The following is a 19730-nucleotide window of genomic DNA, read 5'->3' as shown; positions in this document are numbered from 1 at the left end:
TACATAAATTAGCTTTCATATTGTGTAATTACATAAATTAATATGAGCACTACATGGTGTGTGTGTGTTTGTGTGTGTATACACACAATAATCTACACCATTTTATTTGCAAAGACTATTTTATAGGGGAAAAAGGTCTGTTAAGAAAATTAAAGCATACCGGAAACATAACTAAATTAATGAGCACCAAATTACAACTCTAAGCTGATAATCTTTCAAGCTTTAGAAGAGAACAAATCAGGAAATAATTATCATGGCGAAAATACATATAAAATATGCCAAAGTTTCATGCAAAAAAAAAAAAAATCTTACATTGTGCTAGATAACCACAGAGTTAAGAACTGTCATATATAAAGCAAGAAAAGAAAAAATAACTCAGGAAAAGTAAATGTAGCATATATATACAAGCATTTTATTTTAATTGCCTCTTATTTTATTCAGGAAATTTAAACACCAAACTAAAGTAAGAGATGAGGCTTTTTATAATCATTCGAGAACAGCACATTTACTAATGCTATATTAAATAAATGCTTTATGGTTACTACCATTGAAAAACAGGTTATACACACACACACACACACACACACACACACACACACACACATACACAGAAACCCAGAAACAACACAAAACCAAGAAATTTGGGTTATGTTAAAGCTGTGTCTTTCTGGAATCATTAGGTATTCTCAAAATAATGAAACTGGATATAAAATGCAAGAAATATTTGATAATTTTACGAATTATCCTAGGTGTTACTATAAGAGGGACTACTAAATGTTACTTTCCCCTTCATCTCTACTTCAAATCTTCAGTACCCCCAAATTCAGAAAAACATCCATAAGCTTAAGTTGGTAAGAGGTGATTGCTATAAATGCATGGAGATGTCCAGAGACTCAGGTTGCATCTGCAAGAATTCAGATTATATGGGCATTGAAAGAAGACATCTTAGAATACTACTGATACATCACCTACATTTCTTGATTCCACTGAACCCTTCTCATATACACAATGTTGAAAGTCCTCATTTTTGATGAAGTACCCAAATAATTGGGCGTGTAAGTTTCAAATGACTAACACTTCCTATCATAAAAGTAAACTCTTCAAAAAATATAAGTTCTTGATTCTAGGCAGTCCAGTCAAATGTTTCCCATGTCATGCACATAATCAGCTCTCTCTTTTTTTTTTTACTTTTAGTGTCCCTAATATATGAAACATTCCACTAGTTCACATTTTGCAGTTTCTAAATCTTCAGAATTTTAAACTTAAATTAACATTCCCCCCAGTATGCCCTCTCAAACTGATCCATGTCACCTTCAATATATATCATAGTATTCATCCTCATTCAACCGTTAAAGTTGTAAGTATTCATATTTATTTAGACAGTTCTAGCCAAAGTAATATGATTTTTGTAGCTATATTCAGTTTATCCTTTTGTAACTATATTTACCCTTATTTTGTCACTACATTAAAGCATATTGAGCATAAAAGCATAGGTTCTGGAATCACATCAATTGCGGTTCCAGTACCAGCTCCACTACTTAACTACTTGTGATCTTGGGTGAGTAGCTATCTTTCCTCATTGGAAAAATGAGAAGAGTAATATACTTAAAGCCACAGGGTCACAGTGAAAATTAAATGAGATAATTAAACAAAGAAGCTATATGTGTGAGGAGTTATTTTTAAACAAATGATCATACCAAGTGCAGAGAACTAAGATGAGTATTCAACAAATGTTGAAAGTCCGCAAGGAGAAAAATGTAATATTCAACATTCTGGAAGAAATATATATGAGATGGGATGGATCCTTAATGAATTCTTACTATAAGGAAATTAAGAACATAAATAAAATGTATATAAATACAAGGGATTATAGACAAGAAAAACAAACTAACCATTCTGGGAGAAAAAAGTAAGCATTTTCCACTTCTATAGATAAAGTACTACCTAAGAAGTGAGAGGGAAACCTAATTTCCTCAGTACTTATCTGCTTCCCACCCCCAATCCTTTGTTTTACCAATATCAAATTATTCATCAGTTTCCAAATATAGTATGCCTCCATAACTTTAGAGTTTGATTCCATCTAGGAATTCCTTTCCTTTTTCCTGGCAACTTTTCTTCAAAGCCCAGTTCAAAGGCCAATTCCTAAGTGAAGTCATTCCATAACTAATTGCAATGCAATTCAATTATTTGAGTATAGTATGTCTACCACATTTTATAGTAAGTATACCAAGAGCAAGAACTGTGCCACATCTTATTTAATTTTGTATCCCTCCCTTCTGCCTCTCCATTTCACCTACTTCCCAGCTTACTATTTGGTACATAGTAAGGGTACAGTAAGTATTTGTTGAATGAGCAATTAGTGAATTTATAACTACAGAATTATTGAGAATTACAAGAAGAAAAAGGCTGACAAAAGTTTTTGAGCCTGGTCAATTAGGAAAAATTAGAAAAGTTAGAAAGAAAAAAAACAACAGAGAAAGCATTCTAGACAAATGAAACTGTAAATATTGACTCTAAGATGTAAGATGTAAAATTTAACAGTACATTCTAGGAAAGGTAAGAAGTTGAAATAGACTCTGAGTTCTTTGGGAAAAAGAATCTGCTGCCTTCATCTATTTATAGCCTTTCCATTGATTTAAAACATATTTTAAAAATACATGGATATAGTATGAATGCCTAATGCTATTTAATCTCTAACCTATATCATTGCTAAAATGTTAAAACAGAATTAAAGTCAAATTTGAACTAAGTTAGGACACCAATATTCTTCAGTAAAGTAATGATGTTTAAATGAAACTATTCCTGGGCAGGCCAAAATTTGGCTAAAATATATATCTACAGTGAAAACAAGGGTTCTACAGTACGAGTAAATAACAAGACAGTGCAACAAAAATCAATTTAAAACATATTCTACGTACTGTTACTTAAGGTAATTTTTTTTTTTTTAATAGTCCGTCATATATTGTTAGTGTTCAAATTTCCAATCTTCTCTCCTCCCAACATTTTGAGTCAGGATCCAAATAACGCCCCAAAATGGATGCGAATGTGAAACTTCTTAAATTAGAAAAGGCTGAAGAGGTAGATGCAAAGATTGCTGAGGGCAACTTTTCTATACTTTTCAGTCTTTTTTAAGTTTGTGGCATTGGTTCTTGACTATTTCTAATTTTATTTCAAATCTCCCAGCTTTTTTTTTTTTAAATTGATTAGTGTTTTACAATTATTAGCCATAATTCCAGTTGATTTACTCACAAATGGACTGAAGGTAAGAAGGGAGACTAAGTGTTTTTCCAGCAGTAATTGTGGTAAGAGACACAAAGGAAGAAGTAGCAAGACACAATTATTTAGCTGTGCTACCTCCTTGAGAGGATGGATGGAATCATTCATCCCTCTATAATCTAGCATGTTCAGCCCTGCAAAGACTAACGTCCTTACTTAAAACTTAGTGACAGTATAAGGTGCCTGCCCTAGTCTTTCACCAGCATCTGGAATTCTCTTTTACCCCTCTTTTCTGTCACAGCAGCCCAGAAAATTCCAAGTAATGATATATTCTGCTTTCTTGGATCTTTTAATTCTGGACATTCAGGCCATGGAGGGGAGAGGAGTCCAGGTGGGTCTACTCAGTACTTTCACTGGGTCCTTAGTGATTCAACAATGCATTTACTTATTTTGGTCAGATTCCTCTCCTATTTCTTTCAAACATTATTCCAAATCTTCACAGCATTTCTGAACCCTCTAATTTAACTCTTATTCTTTTCATTCTCAACTGGTAGCTTTTTTTTTTTCTTCTATTTTAAGGAAATTGTGATTGCCCTCAAAATCTTCTCTCCCTTCCTCCCTAAAAAATTTATCTCCTGTCATAATATCCTCCCCCCCCTTTACAGGAATAATCTCTCCAAACATTCTCTTAATTCCATTTTCTCCCTCTCACTCTTCAGTCTTTGGCCTTCTCATCTGTACCTTTAATTTCTCCCTTCTCTTTTGGCACTTCACTTATAAAGATCTCAAGTCACTACTCTCCTTAAAATAGAGGAGACAAGAAAAGCAATGCATTGCTAATGATACCAGACAATTTTAGCTATTTACATTAAAAGAGAACTCATGTCATTCTTTGAGATAATAAAATACTAGCAAATACCAAAAGCATTTCATTTTCTATCTTCAATATTCGCATCTAGAGTTTTCAAAGAAGTTAGTGGCAATCTCCTCATTCATATTCCAGTGGAAACTATTAACAAAGATTTGTATGGCTCACTCCATTCAGCTCTCTCTCCTAAAGCGCCCTTCTCTCCATGACCTGAGGACTGTCTACTACAAATTGTCTCTTGGATGGAGTTTAACAGCTTCAGGTAACAGAACACCAATGTTTCAAAATGAAACCCTGGTATTTCACAGCACTTTTTGCTCTTCCTTTCTACCTTTTTTATTCTATTGTTTTATCTGTGGGAAATCTCCCTCTTCCAAAAGCATCTCTTCCAATGAACAAACAAGGGAATTAGGAAAAAAATTTGGAATACGGGAGGTAGGAAAGATAATATAATCTAGTAATCAACCTAAGAAAATTTTCTTAAAACACACAAAAGTCTAATTAGCCAGAATTAAAACAAAAAGTGAAACAAAAAACTGTAAGAAATGGCTGTTATACTTATCTCATTCAAAATACAATTTTCATCATCCTGAGGAATATTTGGTTCATATGATGGAATATGGTTTCAAACTATCGGTGATGAACTTTTTAGGCACAAATGATTAAGAATGACTATTTTTTTCAGAGTAGTCCCTCTTTCCTAGAGGATTTAACTGCTTTTCATTGTTTAACTGCAGTTACACATCTGAGGAAAATTTAAGAGGAAGATATGACTTACTTATTTAGAATTTTAGATTTTAATTATAGATTTGATATTGTTTAGCTCAGGCCCAGAAAAGCAGTAGGCTAACATTCTCTAAACTTTTTGATCACACATCTATTGGTTTAAGAAAACATATATATATATATATATATATATATATATATTAACACACACCCCCACATGCATAACATACACAAAAGAATATTTAAAAAGAATGAGATCAACAAATAGACGCTCTAATGCTTTCTTCCCTAAGGAATTATCCTGTATATCCATCCCTTTGGAGAACATTACTCTGGATTATATGGAGGGCAACAAACACAATATATTGAATGGTTTGATTAACTTTGCACACTGATTTTTAAGAAATCCAATTAATTAAACTATTAAGGTTTTTTAAAAATGGAAATTCTACCATTGCTATTTATTAGCAGTGTCATAAGGAGCTTACATATTTAACAGGATAAAAAAGGAAGAAAAATCATATCTTTATGGTTAAATTATAAAAAGAGGTATGGGAAACCACCATATTAGTGATGTAGATATCTTGTGAACACTGGCTCTAACTGTTCTACCACACAACTGCATTTATGAAAAAGGTTCAATGAATTCTCACAGAGCCTAGGATTTAGTTTCAACTAAAACATTATAAAACAGCACTACAAGTCTAAAAAGCCATCTTATTTTAACACAATCAAATTAGAAGTCAAGAAAGATTCAAACTTAGATACAACACAGAGAACCAGTTACAAAATACCAACATAAAAAATTTTCATACACGTTTTTGAAGGTATATTAATTCTGAATTCATAAATTTTAGTTTGAAATTCATTCCAAACCGTAGTGTGAATAACTATCATTCCCAACCTTTTTGAAAAGCAGAATTCAAGAGCCCTAATTGTAGTTTGTTACTGTCTACAATGGATAATAATAAGCATGAGAGCCCTAACCTTTCTAAATAATGCCCTTATTACACAGAAATCTGTAAAAGTTTAAGACCTACCTACAAAGGAAGAGTATTTAGTTGTGGTTTACCTCAGAACTGAAAAGCCTTAATTAAAGAAAGTCCTGTAATGAGAACAGAATAGACCTATATTGCTGTTTTAAAATCACCTTTTACTTACATCAACGGGGACCAGTAGGCTCTTGCCAAGATGTTGATTAAAAGAGAGGCACCAGGCTTCAGTGTAACCATTCATGTTAGGAACATACTTCTTTATTGTCTCATCATTCAGTCTCAACCACACACCATCATCATTGTGGATCTATGGGAAATAAGCAACAAAAACAAACTATGCCCTCCTGTAACACCCATGAGGCTAGCAAAGGCTGATGCAGGAAAATAATGGTTGGCACAGGGATGAAGGATCTAGTTGTTGCAGAAGGTAAGTTTAACAGAATTTTTAAGGAAAAAAAAAAAAAACAAAAAAACAGCAAGGAATGCCAAAGTAATATGATCATTCACATGGTGAGACTGAAAAATAATTTCACTTAACAGTGAAAGCACAAAGGAATCACATTTTAAGATAAATAGCTTAATATGCAAAATGGGATGTTTCCCAAAAGAAACAGATCTTCCTTTCCCTCATCTAGATTTTAATATTCAGAAGTTACTTGGTTCTATTTCTAGAAAAATGTACTGTCCAAAGTTCAAGCAATATAAAAAAATACATTTAAAAAACAACATTTTAAAAATCCATGGAATACTATACATAGGGAGTCCTTGTAAAGGTTCTGACTACTATGTTTAATAGCATTCCTTTCATGTTCAAAGTAAAATCTTAGTTTTTTTTTTGATAAAGAAAAATGGATCAAATGTTTGTGTGCTTCTGCAAAACAATTTTCCCCAAATTCCCCAAACTGCATAAAACATATGCAACCAGCAAATTTAGTAATCTTATTACTGTACAAACAATGCAGGAATTTTCTATCCAAAATTTATTACAATGAGTTTCTTTAAAAATTACCTCATCAATGAAAGTGATAGTTCCATTGACTTTCACTATGCCTATCTGCTCACTCTGAAGAGAAGGGTGGCTACGGATACGGAGTCCTGCACTGTCCTTGGCCACAAATTTTCGAACCTGAGAAAGGCAAGTATAAATAGTGAGACAGGAAGTACATGGAAGAGAGGTCTTATGAGACATGAGACAAAACTGAATAAATTTGAAAATACTGTACTTCTGACAAAGTTTCCCAATATAATTTGTAGCTGGGTCATTTTGCAAATAATAGTGATATATTTATGACAACAATGATAGGAGTTCTGTAAGTATTGAAATGTACTTTAGTGAAGAAAAAAAGGAAATTATTAATATATTATATATATTAATATAGTGAAGACATAAAGAAAATTATATCTATAAATTAATATAATTAATATATGTAATGTAATATATAAATTAAGAAGACCTATGTTATGTAAAGATAAAAGAGCCATCTTTTTTTTTTTTGCCTTAGGAAGATATGGTACAAATTCCATTACCAATATACTTTCTTTTTAACAAACAAAATCATACCAAAATTTCTGTATCTACTACTTTCATGTCAGGAAATTAAGTATTCTTTCAATAGCACAGGATATTTTACCCTTGCAAACTTTACATTTCATTATAAATTATCAATTAAAAAATGCCCCTACATATTGCTAAAATTAGAAAATAAGAAATACTAATATTTATTAAAAAATTTCAGATTTTTAAATTGTAAACTTTCAGTAACAGAAGGTATAAAACACCTGTAAATTTCTTTAGCATTACATAAAGAAGCCAAAAAGTACAGTTTCTACAATTTAGAGATGATTAGAATTACCATGAACTACTCTCCAAACGTATTTAGGGTTACATAGATTTCAAATACTGAAGTCACATAAATATTAGGTATTTGACAGCCATCTTGATGCATCAATGAAAAAAAATACTTTCCACTTTAATAAATCTCTGTATGATCTGATTTCATTCTTTCCTAACCTTATTTGGTTGAGGTTCAGTCTTTGGTTTGACCAATTGAGTTCCAGGGGGTATCATCCCTTTTGGTGGGTCTTTTACTTTAACTTCTAGGCCAGCGTCTATAAGAAAAGGAAGGGAAGTATGGCATTTGAGAAAAAGAAGAGGGAGGACTCTTTAACTTAACCTAATAAACATTTACAGGATGTTTTAAACAATTAAAACAAATATTTGAATTTTGTCTTTTATAAGGTGATTGATGTTTGATAAGCAAAAAAGGGGAAATATTTGGAAAATGGTCCTGGGATTCTAAAGGGTATTTCAGGGGTATGAGGAAAAGAGGAAGGGCACCCATTCTTCAACTGGAATATATGAAAAGATAATGGAAAAAACAAACAAACAAACAAAAAACAAAACCCTTGTGTGATTAAATGCAACCTAACAACAGATCAGAGTACTCCTCATTATTTCCACCAATCATCTCAGTCACCTCTTTGACAGCAGTACAGCATGGTGGTTAAGAGCTGGGGTTCTCAAGTTAGACTGCTTAGGTTGCTCTCACGTCTACAACCCACTATTTAACTCTGTGGGCCTCAATTTTTTCATCTATAAAATGGGAACAATAATACTACTTACTTTACTGGGTTCTTGTGAAATTTAAAGATGAACAAATGACTTAAAATAAAAAGGTACACAACACAATGCTTGACATTTATTAAGTACTCAATAAATGTCAGCTTTATTATCATTATTCTAAAGAACTTATTATCTGTCTTCGTTTATGGCCAAGTAAGGTCCCAATCTACTGACAGTTTGGTCACCCTGGGAGAAAGTTGAGTGAGGAATGAAAGGAAGAAAATGGATGATTCTAAGCAAACATAAATCTCTTTCTTCAGCTTCATTCCAATAACCAAATTATATTGGATTTTTAAAATCTACTTTGTATCATTTTCCTTCACTCTACTATGAGAAAAGAAATCTCCTATATAATAAAGAAATTCTTGATTACTTCTGCTTCTGAATTGCTGCTGTAATTTGAACCTCTTTTGTATCACTACCTTATATTCTACTTCATATGATTTTTGTTTTTTCTGTTTGATCCGTGCAATCCTCAGTAAACTGTTAACACTTGAGGACAGAAATTATCTTACTTAGAACAATGTCTTGCACATGACCAACAAATCTTTGCTGAACTAAAGGCATGATGGATATGTTGAAGTAAAGGAGAATGTAGCAAAGGCTATGAATAAAGGTCTGTGGAATGGTATACATGTATTTCATATATCTAATTCTACACAGTTACATCAATAGTATGTTCCATACAGTTACATCCATGTGAAGTACCTGTTTACCTTCAGTGAAAAGCAAACTAAGCACAGTTTCCATAATGGGACTTTGGTGGAATGTTAATCAGTTTTACCTCTATCTTTGCATTGTCTCTCTCTCAAATTCATGCCTATGGGTTCCATGACAAGATTCTAAATTTTAGGACTTCTCAGAATCTCTAATATGTTAATGTGCATGGTATAAATCTCTAAGGTGGGAATACAATACACTGGATTTTCTAAATCTACCTGATCATAGGAACCTCTTTTATTGAGGAACACCTGGAAGACTAGTATTATAAGGACGGCACATTGATAAACACTTACTTAGAGTTTTCTCATTCTGTTGTTGTCTTATTATATGGGTAGTTTAAAAATAAATAAAACAAAAAGATGAAAGTTCAAAGTAAAGGCAATATGCTTTTCAAAGTTAGCAGTGGGTAAAGAAAATTTATACATTCAATAATATGTATAGGCAGGCATTATTTATGTGCTGGGCTCTGGGCTAGAATGGGAGAACCAAAAATGAATGAAATGGTCTTTGCTCAGAAGAAACAAATATCATGAGGGAGTGACAAGGTATGTAAAGGGTAGTAACAGTAGCACAGAGATCATTACCTGGCACCTTAGGGAATTGAGGGTAGGAGTCATGGAGGCTATAATGCCTAGCAGACACCATAAATTACTACAAAATTTTAATTAAATTCTCATTAAAAAGGAGGAAATAAATAAGTTGCAACCAAATAAGGCCATAAAACATGTCCATGTCTATGAAACAAGTTAAATGGCAAAACTAGAAAAGAAAGCTGATTTTGATTTTAGTTCTCTGCACTCAGTAACCTAAAATTAAAAAAAAAAAAAAAAGTACCTATTTCAATGCCATCAATGGTGACATGAATAGTATACAGTCCAATAGCCCCTGGAGTCCAATTTGCACAATAAGTGCCATCATTATTTACACGAATCAGCATATTCTCACTGGGTCTGAAAAGAAATAAATAGGATACTGGAAAATTGACTTTTGATTAAAAAGCTTACACCATCATAAGCATATTTCAGTAAACATTTAATTTCTGTTTGACTTTATCGTTTTCTTCAATGAGAAAACAGAAGCAATCAGATACTAACAATTTCAAAGTTGCAATCAGATTTACAAACCTACTTCCCCCCCTTCCCTCCTGTTATAATGGAAAAAGTATCCTTCCACTTCTGCCTTTCCACTTGTGCTATGAATTTTATTCCCTCCAAAACCTTCATGCTGCAATTACCTTGCTCTCTCTCTTACGCCCCATCAATTTCTCCCATGTTACTGGATCATTTCCATCTGCATACAACAAGGTTTAGAATCTCCTATCAACAAATAACTCCTCTTGACATTGTAGTCCACTCCAACAAAGTTTCATGTATCTCCTCCCATTTATATTAAAACTTACCAAAACAATTATCTACAGTCACCTTCTCCATTTTCTCATTTCTGATTCTCTTCCACAACTTATTCTAACTAGGCTTTTTTCCCTATAACTTCCCTTTAATTGCTGATGTCAAAGACACTAATGACCATTACTGTCCCCAAATTCAATGGTCATTTCTTTTCCTCAGCAACTTTCTGGTGACTTCTGATAAGTGACAACAACTACCTTCTTCAAACACTTCCTTCGTGTCACTTCTGTCACATTCTCCTTGTTTTTTTTCTGTCTTTTGTTGGATGTCCCTCTTCTGACCACTGTTTAACTTATGGAATGGCCCAAAGATTTGGACTAGATCTTCTTCATTTCATTCTATACCATCTTTCTAGCTGACCCATTCCCAGTTTTAAATACCATCTAGACATGTTCTTAATCATCCCTGTAGGTGTGAACACATTGTATATAGGACCTCTCGAAGAACTTATTTTTATTAAGGTATAGCTCAACTGAAGCAGAGTAGGCCTTAATCCAGATAGCTGGAAGCCTTATAAAGAAAACTTGGAAATCACAGAAGTGAGAAAGGAGAGGACATACTCATCTAATGGGAGGAAGCCAAGCAACCCCAAAGACTGTTGGCAGCCAACACCAGAAGGCTACAGATTTTCTGGAGAAAGCAAACCTCATTGATATTTTGATTTTGGACTACTTTCAGTCTCAAAACCATGAGCAAATAAATTCCCATTGTTCAAGCCAATCCTTTGGCTGGTTATTTGTCATAGCAGCCTGGTAAACTACAGCAGAGGACTCCCAATTATTTTTTCTACCCTGAGTTTTAAACTGAAGTTTTCAGTTGCTTTTTTGACATCTCCCCTTGGATAATTAAGAGGCATCTTGGCAACTCAACTTTAACGTATCCAAAAAACTCTTATTTACTACTCACCCCATCACCTTACAAAACAAAACAGAACAAAAGACGTTTGATCATTCCTCAGACCTCCTGGTTCTTACCAAAGTCACCATAGGTATCATGAGTTAGCAAATGCCTTCTGTGAAGATATTTTAGGCTTTCAGGCCAAAAAATTTTTGCTACAACTAGTCAACTCTACCATCGTAGTGCAGAACAGTAATAGGCAATACATAAACTAATGAGCACACAAACAGGCAGTGGGCTGGATGTGGTCTGCAGGTCCTAATGTGCCAATCCATGATCTATATTGCTGCTCAGGCCAAAGAAAACTATGATCATTCTTCTTTTTTCCATTCATCTCCTATTTCCATTTAGCAGCAAGACCTGTTGACTGCCTTCTAAGGCTATCCCAAATCCATTCACATATCCACACTTCTACTGCCAACTTCATCCCACCCCCAATCAAAACCACCTAATAGTCTCTTTTTAAATTTATTTTAAAAATTTTTTGATAGTCTCTAGTTTGCATTGATTGTATATTTTTCCCCAATACAACCCTATTTTTAACAACTCACAAGGTTGACATTCATTTGTTCTCCCGCATGTAAAAACATATTTCTACATTTTATCACAATCGTTGAACACTCTAGGTTTCACTGAGTTACCGAGTCCCAGTCTTTATCTTTCCTCTTTACTTCTACTGTCCCACATGCTCCTAACCTTCCTCTTTCAACCATATTCACAACTGTCTTTCTTAAGTGTACCTACATTGCTGTGCTACCCTCACCCAAAATTGTGTTGTAAACCTCTCACTACTGTCTTTTCCTATCTGTCTGTAGTGCTCCCTTTAGTATTTCCTGTAGAGCAGGTATCTTGTTCACAAATTCTCTCACTGTCTGTCAGAGAATATTTTAAACTTTCCCTCATATTTGAAGGACACTTTTGCTGGATATAGGATTATTGGTTACTGGTTTTTCTCTTTCAGTATCTTAAATATATCACCCCACTTCCTTCTTGCCTCCATGGTTTCTACTGAGAAATCCACACATAGTCTTATCAAGCTTCTGTTGTATGTGATGGATTGCTTTTCTTTTGCTGCTTTCAGGATTCTCTCTTTGTCTTTTGACATCTGATAATCTGATTATTAAGTGTCTTGGTGTAGGTCTATTCAGATCTATTCTGTTTGGTGCATGCTGTGCTTCCTGGATTTGTAATTTTATGTATTTCATAAGAGATGGGAAATTTTCTTTCATTATTTCCTCTATTTTTGCTTCTGCTCCTTTTCCCTTCTCTTCTTCTTGGACACCTATGACACGAATATTCATGCATTTCATGTTGTCATTCAATTCCCTGAGACGTTGCTCATATTTTTCCATTCTTTTCCCTATCTGCTCTTCTGTGTGTAGGATTTCAGGCATCTTGCTCTCCAGTTCTTGAGTGTTTTTTTCTGCCTCTTGAGATCTGCAATTGTATGTCTCCACTGTGTTTTTCATCTCTTGTGTTGTGCCTTTCATTTCCATAGATTCTGCCAGTTGTTTTTTCAAACTTTTGATTTCTACCTTATGTTCACCCAGTGTTTTTTTTATAGCCTTCATCTCTTTTGTTATTATCTTCCTTGAACTTATTGATTTGGTTTAGCGCATGTCTTTGAAAATCTTTAATAGATTGTTTCATTAAAGTGAAACAATATCTCAGCTGTACCTTGATTGAGATGTAAGTTTGTTCCTTTGACTGGGCTATATCTTCATTTTTCTTAGTATAGGTTGTAGTTTTCTGTTGTTTAGGTATCTGGTTTCCTTGGTTACCCCAATCACGTTTTCCCAAACCAGAATGGGCTCAGGTTTCAGAACAGTTTTCCTCAGGGTGTGCCTTAGAAGACTGAAAAATCCTGTGAGGTCTCCAGTTGCTGTGTTTTCCTAACCTGCCTAGCAGGTGGTGTAAGGAGGTACAGTCCCTTCAGTTTCAGTTTTGGCTGTTTTCCCCCAGGCTCAGGGGTCTGGTTCTGAAGGGAAAGCTAGGCCCCATCTCCTTATTCTTAGGGAAGATAAACCCCCTAGGGATTTATCATCTGCATTTGAATAGTTTCTCTGACTCTGTTATCTCTACCCCTGTCTGGGTCAGAATGCTGGGAATTGAAAATGGCTGCAGCTCTCTCCACCGAAAATGGCTGCGACTCTCTCCTCTGAGCCCCTCAGATTGAGAGAGAGAAAGAGGGACAGGAAGCCCCCTTTTGGAGCCAGCACATAGCCCCCCAGTTTCATTAGTCGGCCAGAGGTAACACCTGGTCTTCTGGGCTTCCCCTCCCAGTACAGAGAGTCTTTTGGTTCTTTAAGGTCAGTCATCATTAAAAGCCTCAGTCTGCTTGTTGGGGATTTGTAGCTTGGATTGAGCAGTCAACATTTGTTAATTAGAACCTCAGTTGGTGCTGGATGGAGGTATATTTGCTTTTTAAGAGAGTGTTGCTCTCTAGCACAGCGAGGCTTTGCAGTTCGGGCTGCCGTGGAGGAGGGGCTCTTGGCTCAGGACCGCAGCTTTTACTTACAGATTCTATGCTGTGTTCTCAGGCATTCCTCCAAATCCAGGTTGGTGTATGATGTGTGGACAGTCATGATTGTCCCCCAGCAGTTATTCTGGATTATTTACTAGTTGTTCCTGGTTGTTTATTAGTTGTTTCAGGGGACTGACTAAATTCCACTCCTCTCTATGCTGCCATCTTCAATCGTCTCCTCCACCTAATAGTTTCTTAGACTAGTACAATAGCTGCCTAATTCACCTCTCTGTTCCTACACTTCCTCTCTTCTAATTTTTGCCAGTAAGCAGCCAGAATGATCTTTTCAAAACTATAAAAGTAACTTAAAACTCTCCAAATAAATTTGCTTAGAATAAATTCATACTCCTTAACACAGACTACCAGTCTTTTTATAATATGGCCCTTGTCTAGCTCTTTGACCATTTTCCCTCTTGCTCCCTATCCCCCTGACCTCTATCTTTTTGTCTGTTCCTCAAAGACATCAAGCTCCACTCACGCTAGGGTTTTCTCCTTAGAATGAACTTCCCAGATCTTTACATGTCCATTCACATCCAGCTTTCCACTCTAATGTCTCCTTAAACAGGACTCTCCTGTCATACTACACTTTGGTAGCCTGCCCCATCCCCATCACTTTGTATCTAACAACCCTATATATTATCACTATTTTATTTACTTATTTACATAGTTTGTTTCTCCAGAGGAATGTAATGCCATGAGGAAAAGAGCCCTGTGTACTATGTTCATAATACTCAGAGCCTGTAACAATAGCCTCCCATACAGCAGGTGCTTAATAGTATTTGCTGAATGAATAAAAGTATTTATCTAGACAGGAGACGCTTTAATAAGGTTTAAAAAGACCAGTCTATACAAAAGCCTATTTACTGGCAAGTGGTAGATTTGTTCTTGCTTAACATGCTATGAAAATTTACAGTTCATATTTATTTTATTAAAAGCACATGCTTCTACTGCAGTGGAAACTTTGTAACCATGATTAAGTCAGAGACAAAAATACTACTTCCCTAAACCTAGATAAAGAAACATCCTCAAATCTAGTGATTGTGACAGAAAACTTTCTAGATTGTGCATGAATATTCCATTCTATTTCACATAAGTCAGAATTAACTCAATTATTAATTTCTAATAAGTCATTTCATATGTGATTTAATGAAACCTACAAGTAATTGTGCTTTTCAGATTCGCTTCAAAGCTTTTTCTAAATTTTTATATGGAGGCGATCTCTCCAATAGTACAATCCACCTTATCATTTTCTTGAGGCATCTACTTTAAAAAGCACTTCTCCTGATAAGCAAATAAAATACTAAGTAAAAAAAAAATGAGCCTAAATCTGGAATTAATAGGATTATTCAGGCTGAAAACTTAAGACATCAGAATGTAATTCAAAGCACATTGACATCTCCCTACAATTTACTGGGGTGAGGGAAAAAGGAATAATTGGAAAAAACAAAAACAAAACAACAACCAACCCTATGAAAAGCCAATTTACACATGTTTGGCATGTGTAAATTTTCTAGCATCTGAGTATTATGGAACAGTCTGGCACTATTATGTTCAATATAAGTAGATTTTATCTACAAATATATACTGTTTTTAACATACGTAAGATATCTACAGGAAATTTTTAAATGCTATAAGATATTTATTTATAGATAGTACAGTTGGAATGCGGTATGATTTAGTTGCAAGCAGCTGATAACACATGTTTTGGCTATACTTTGAAAAAAACATTTTTACCTCTTAGGAGTTGGTGAAGCAAAACGCAGTTCTTCAAATGAGTAATTTTCATAAACCTTTAAAAAAGAGAAAAGTAAGAATGGCAAATTATTAGAAACATTCTCATTTAATGGAATGACAAAACATTCAATAAATGATGCTAAGACAACTGGCTACCCATACAGGAGAAGAAGAAAAAACTTAATCACCTACCTGATGCTGTTTACAAAAATAAATTATAGGTGTGTTAAAGACCCAATGCAAAATGTATACATCAAAAGCAAAACTAAAAAATTTAGAAGAAAAAAAATATAGAATATCTTCTGAGTACATTAAATTTCTCCCAAGCAAAGATACACTAAAGAAAGGAAAAGGAGATTTCTAGGAAAGATGGTGGGGAAGGGAGCTACAGGATTCGGTCCTTCTACCAAAACAACTATTAAACAGACAGGAACTATTTTAAAATTGCAGAGGCCAGAAGAACATTCTACAGATCCAGGAATGAGTGGGAGGAAGAGACTGATAAATTATGGCAAAGAACTATAAAGCACTCTCTCCTCACAGAGACTACTGGTACCCATTCCCCACCCCCATGGCAGACCGCCATATAGGGCCAAGCATCTGGCTGGCTGCTGATGCCAGAAAGGGACAAAGAGGTCCTCTTCCTGAAGAACAGGGGTGGGCACAGCTGATCACTGATCAGGACTCTTAATTAGTGACTCTGGATTGCTGGGTCCCAGTTCCGAGGGCAGCGACTGTTTCAACCGGCCGCAACAAAGGCAGTAGCAGCCATTGTTTCAATCCTGCCCTGACAAGGGCAGCGGCAGCCATTGTTTCAAACCTTCCTGGACAGGGCAGAAGTGGTAGAGATTTAAAGATGCTGCACTTCCTCAGGGCTGTGGGAGACAGTTAGCTGAAGGGCAGCATTTTCTGGGCAGACCAGAAAAGCTCAGCTTTGGGGAGCCACTGGAAAAGATTTTGGGACCCTGCCCAATCCCCTCCCCAGGCACTCTGGAGCTAGTCTGCACCCTCTTTGTAGGTCCCTGGCCCTGTATTGTCTGGGAATTCAATAGCATATTTAAAGAATTCTATATCATGATCAAGTGGGATTTATCCCTGGTATGCAAGGTTGGTTCAACATAGGAAAATCAATTAATGTACTACACCACCACTAGCAGAATGAAGGAGAAAAACACATGATCAGAGAAAAGGCATTTGACAAAATACAGCATCCCTTCTTGAGAAAAACACTTGGAACAATAGGAATAGAAGAAAACTTCCTCAACATGACTATGGGCATATATGTAAAGCCCACAGCTAACATCCTACTTAATGGTGAAAAACTGAACACTTTCCCTCTAAGATCAGGAAGAAGACAAGAATGCTCACTTTCACCACCGATACTCAATACTACTGGAAGTTCTTGCCAGAACAATCAGGCAAGAAAAAGAAATAAAAGGCATCTGAGTTGGAAAGGAAGAAGAAAACTTTGCCTATTGCAAATATGACCCTGTATACAGAAAATCCTAAGAAATGTATAACAAAGCTCCCAGAGCTAATCAAATCAGCAAAGTCTTGGGGTACAAGATCAACACTCCAAAATCAGTAATGTTTCTATATACAAGCAATGAACAATTGGAAGAAGAAATCAGGAAAAAAAAATCCACTCATGAAAATTTCCCATCTCTTATGAAAGACATAAAATTACAGATCCGAGAAGCGCAGCGTACTCCAAACAGAAGAGATCTGAATAGGCCTACGCCAAGACACTTAATAATCAGATTATCAAATGTCAAAGACAAAGAGAGAATCCTGAAACCAGCAAGAGAAAAACAATCCATTACATACAAAGGAAGCTTAATAAGACCATGTGCGCATCTCTCAGCAGAAACTATGGAGGCAAGAAGGAAGTGGTGTGATATATTTAAGATACTGAAAAAGAAAAACCACCAACCAAGAATCCTGCATCCAGCAAAGCTGTCCTTCAAATACGGGGGAGAGCTCAAAATATTTTCTGACAAACAGACAATGAGAGACTTTGTGAACAAGACACCTGTCCTACAGGAAATACTAAAGGGAGCACTACAGGGTGATAGAAGACAGGAGTGCATGGTTTGGAACACAATTTTGGGAGATGGTAGCACAACAATATAAGTACACTGAACAAAGGTAACTATGAATACGGTTGAGAGAGGAAGGTGGGGAGCATGTGAGACACCACAAGAAAGGAGGAAAGATAAAGACTGGGACTGTGTAACTTGGTGAAATCTAGAGTATTCAACAATTGTGATAAAATGTACAAATATGTTCTTTTACGAGGGAGAACAAGCAAATGTCAACCTTGCAAGGTATTAAAAATGGGGAGGCATTGGGGGAGGGATGCAATCAGAATAAACTAGAGACTGTAACTAATAGAATCACTGTATTATGCTTCCTTTAATGTAACAAAGGTGATATACCAAGGTGAATGCAGATAAGAGGGGGGGATAGGGGAGGCATGTTAGACACTTGACATTGGTGGTATTGTCTGATTCTTTATTCTACTTTAAGGTTATTTTTCCTTTTGCTGCTTCCTAGCTGTCATTTTTTTTTCCTCTTTCTTTTGCCACCTGCCTTCTTTGACTCTCCCTCCTGCCTTGTGGAAGAAATGTAGATGCTCTTATATAGATAGTGGTGAAGGTGGTGAACACATAAATGTATGACCATGCAGAAAACCATCGTTTATTTACTTGGGATGGAAGGTATGGTGAGTGAACAAAACCATATTAAAAACAATGGGTTGGTGACAAAACCGCGAGGGCAATATACTGAGTGAAATAAGCCAGACACATTAGGACAATTATTGCAGGGTCTCACTGATAGGAACTAATTATAATATGTAAACTCATAGACATGAAATATAAGGTACCAAGATATAGGACAAGGCTTAAGAATGGGGAGTGGTTGCTTGGTATGAGCAGAATGTTCAATTAGGATGAACTTAAATGTTTGGAAATGAACGAAATGAACAGGTTTGTTGGTAGCAAGATGTAAGAATAACTAACAGCGCCGAATGGTGTGTGAATGAGGTGCAAAGGGGAAGCTCAGAGTCATATATGTCACCAGAAGGAAAGTTGGAGATCAAAAGATGGGAATGTATAAAACTGAATCCTATGGTGGGCAATGTCCATGATCAACTGTACAAATACTATAAATCACTTCCATGAACCAGATCAAATTTATGACAATACAATTAGAAGTTAATAATAGAGGGGCATATAGGGAAGAACTATATACCTTTTACAAACTATATACTACAGTTAGTAGTATTTCAACATTTTTTCATAAACAGTAACAAACGTACTATATCAATACTACGAGTCAACAATTGAGGGGGGTTGGTTAGGGATAGGGGAGGATTAGAGTTCCCTTTTCTTTTTTTTCTTTTTTCATCTTTCACTTTATTTCTTGTCTGGAGTAATGAAAAGTTTCTAAAAATTGAACAAAAATTAAGTGTGATGGATGCACAGCTGTATGAGGGTACCCAGGGGCAAGTGATTGTACACTTTGGATCTTTGGATAATTGTATGGTATCTGAACAATCTCAATAAAAATGAAAAAAAAAAAAAAAAAGTCAACGATATTACATCATATACTACATATATTTAATAGGCCTAATGTGCATAAAATCTAATTTTGACAGACATCATGATATGTGTATACATACATATAGTCTTTGATTCATCAACAAATCAATAAATCCTATAGCTCCAGGAAAAAAAAAAAAAACAAAACAACGTAAAATGGATCAGACTTTAACATAAGAGCTAGAAATATCAAACTCTTAGAAGAAAAGGCAGGGAAGCATCTTTAGGACCTTGTGTTAAGCAATACTTTCTTAGTAGACCTAAGCACAAGCAACAAAAGAAAAATAGATATATAAGACTTCATCAAAATTAAAATCTTTTGTTCCTCACAGGACTTCATCGTGAAAGTAAAAAGACAACCTATACAATGGGAGAAAATATTTGGAAATCACATATCCAATAAAGGATTAATA

The 19730-nt window shown here is 35.2% G+C and overlaps 1 protein-coding gene across 3 annotated transcripts in view; it reads right to left on the bottom strand.

Annotated features, from left to right (window-relative positions):
* The window catches only part of MYCBP2 (MYC binding protein 2), a 377400-nt gene that overhangs the window by 118733 nt on the left and 238937 nt on the right, over window positions 1-19730 (bottom strand). For all 3 annotated transcript variants that reach the window (XM_037800441.1, XM_037800440.1, XM_037800439.1), the window contains 5 exons: window positions 15713-15768; window positions 9986-10101; window positions 7817-7914; window positions 6815-6931; window positions 5972-6112 (listed from right to left, as the gene is read on the bottom strand). In XM_037800441.1, the coding sequence (XP_037656369.1) occupies window positions 5972-6112; window positions 6815-6931; window positions 7817-7914; window positions 9986-10101; window positions 15713-15768 (528 nt within the window). The remainder of the gene's footprint in view (window positions 1-5971; window positions 6113-6814; window positions 6932-7816; window positions 7915-9985; window positions 10102-15712; window positions 15769-19730) is intronic.

This window comes from Choloepus didactylus, chromosome 12 (assembly GCF_015220235.1).
Source record: "Choloepus didactylus isolate mChoDid1 chromosome 12, mChoDid1.pri, whole genome shotgun sequence".
NCBI classification, from domain to species: domain Eukaryota; kingdom Metazoa; phylum Chordata; class Mammalia; order Pilosa; family Megalonychidae; genus Choloepus; species Choloepus didactylus.
This window is presented reverse-complemented; position numbering and strand designations above follow the sequence as displayed.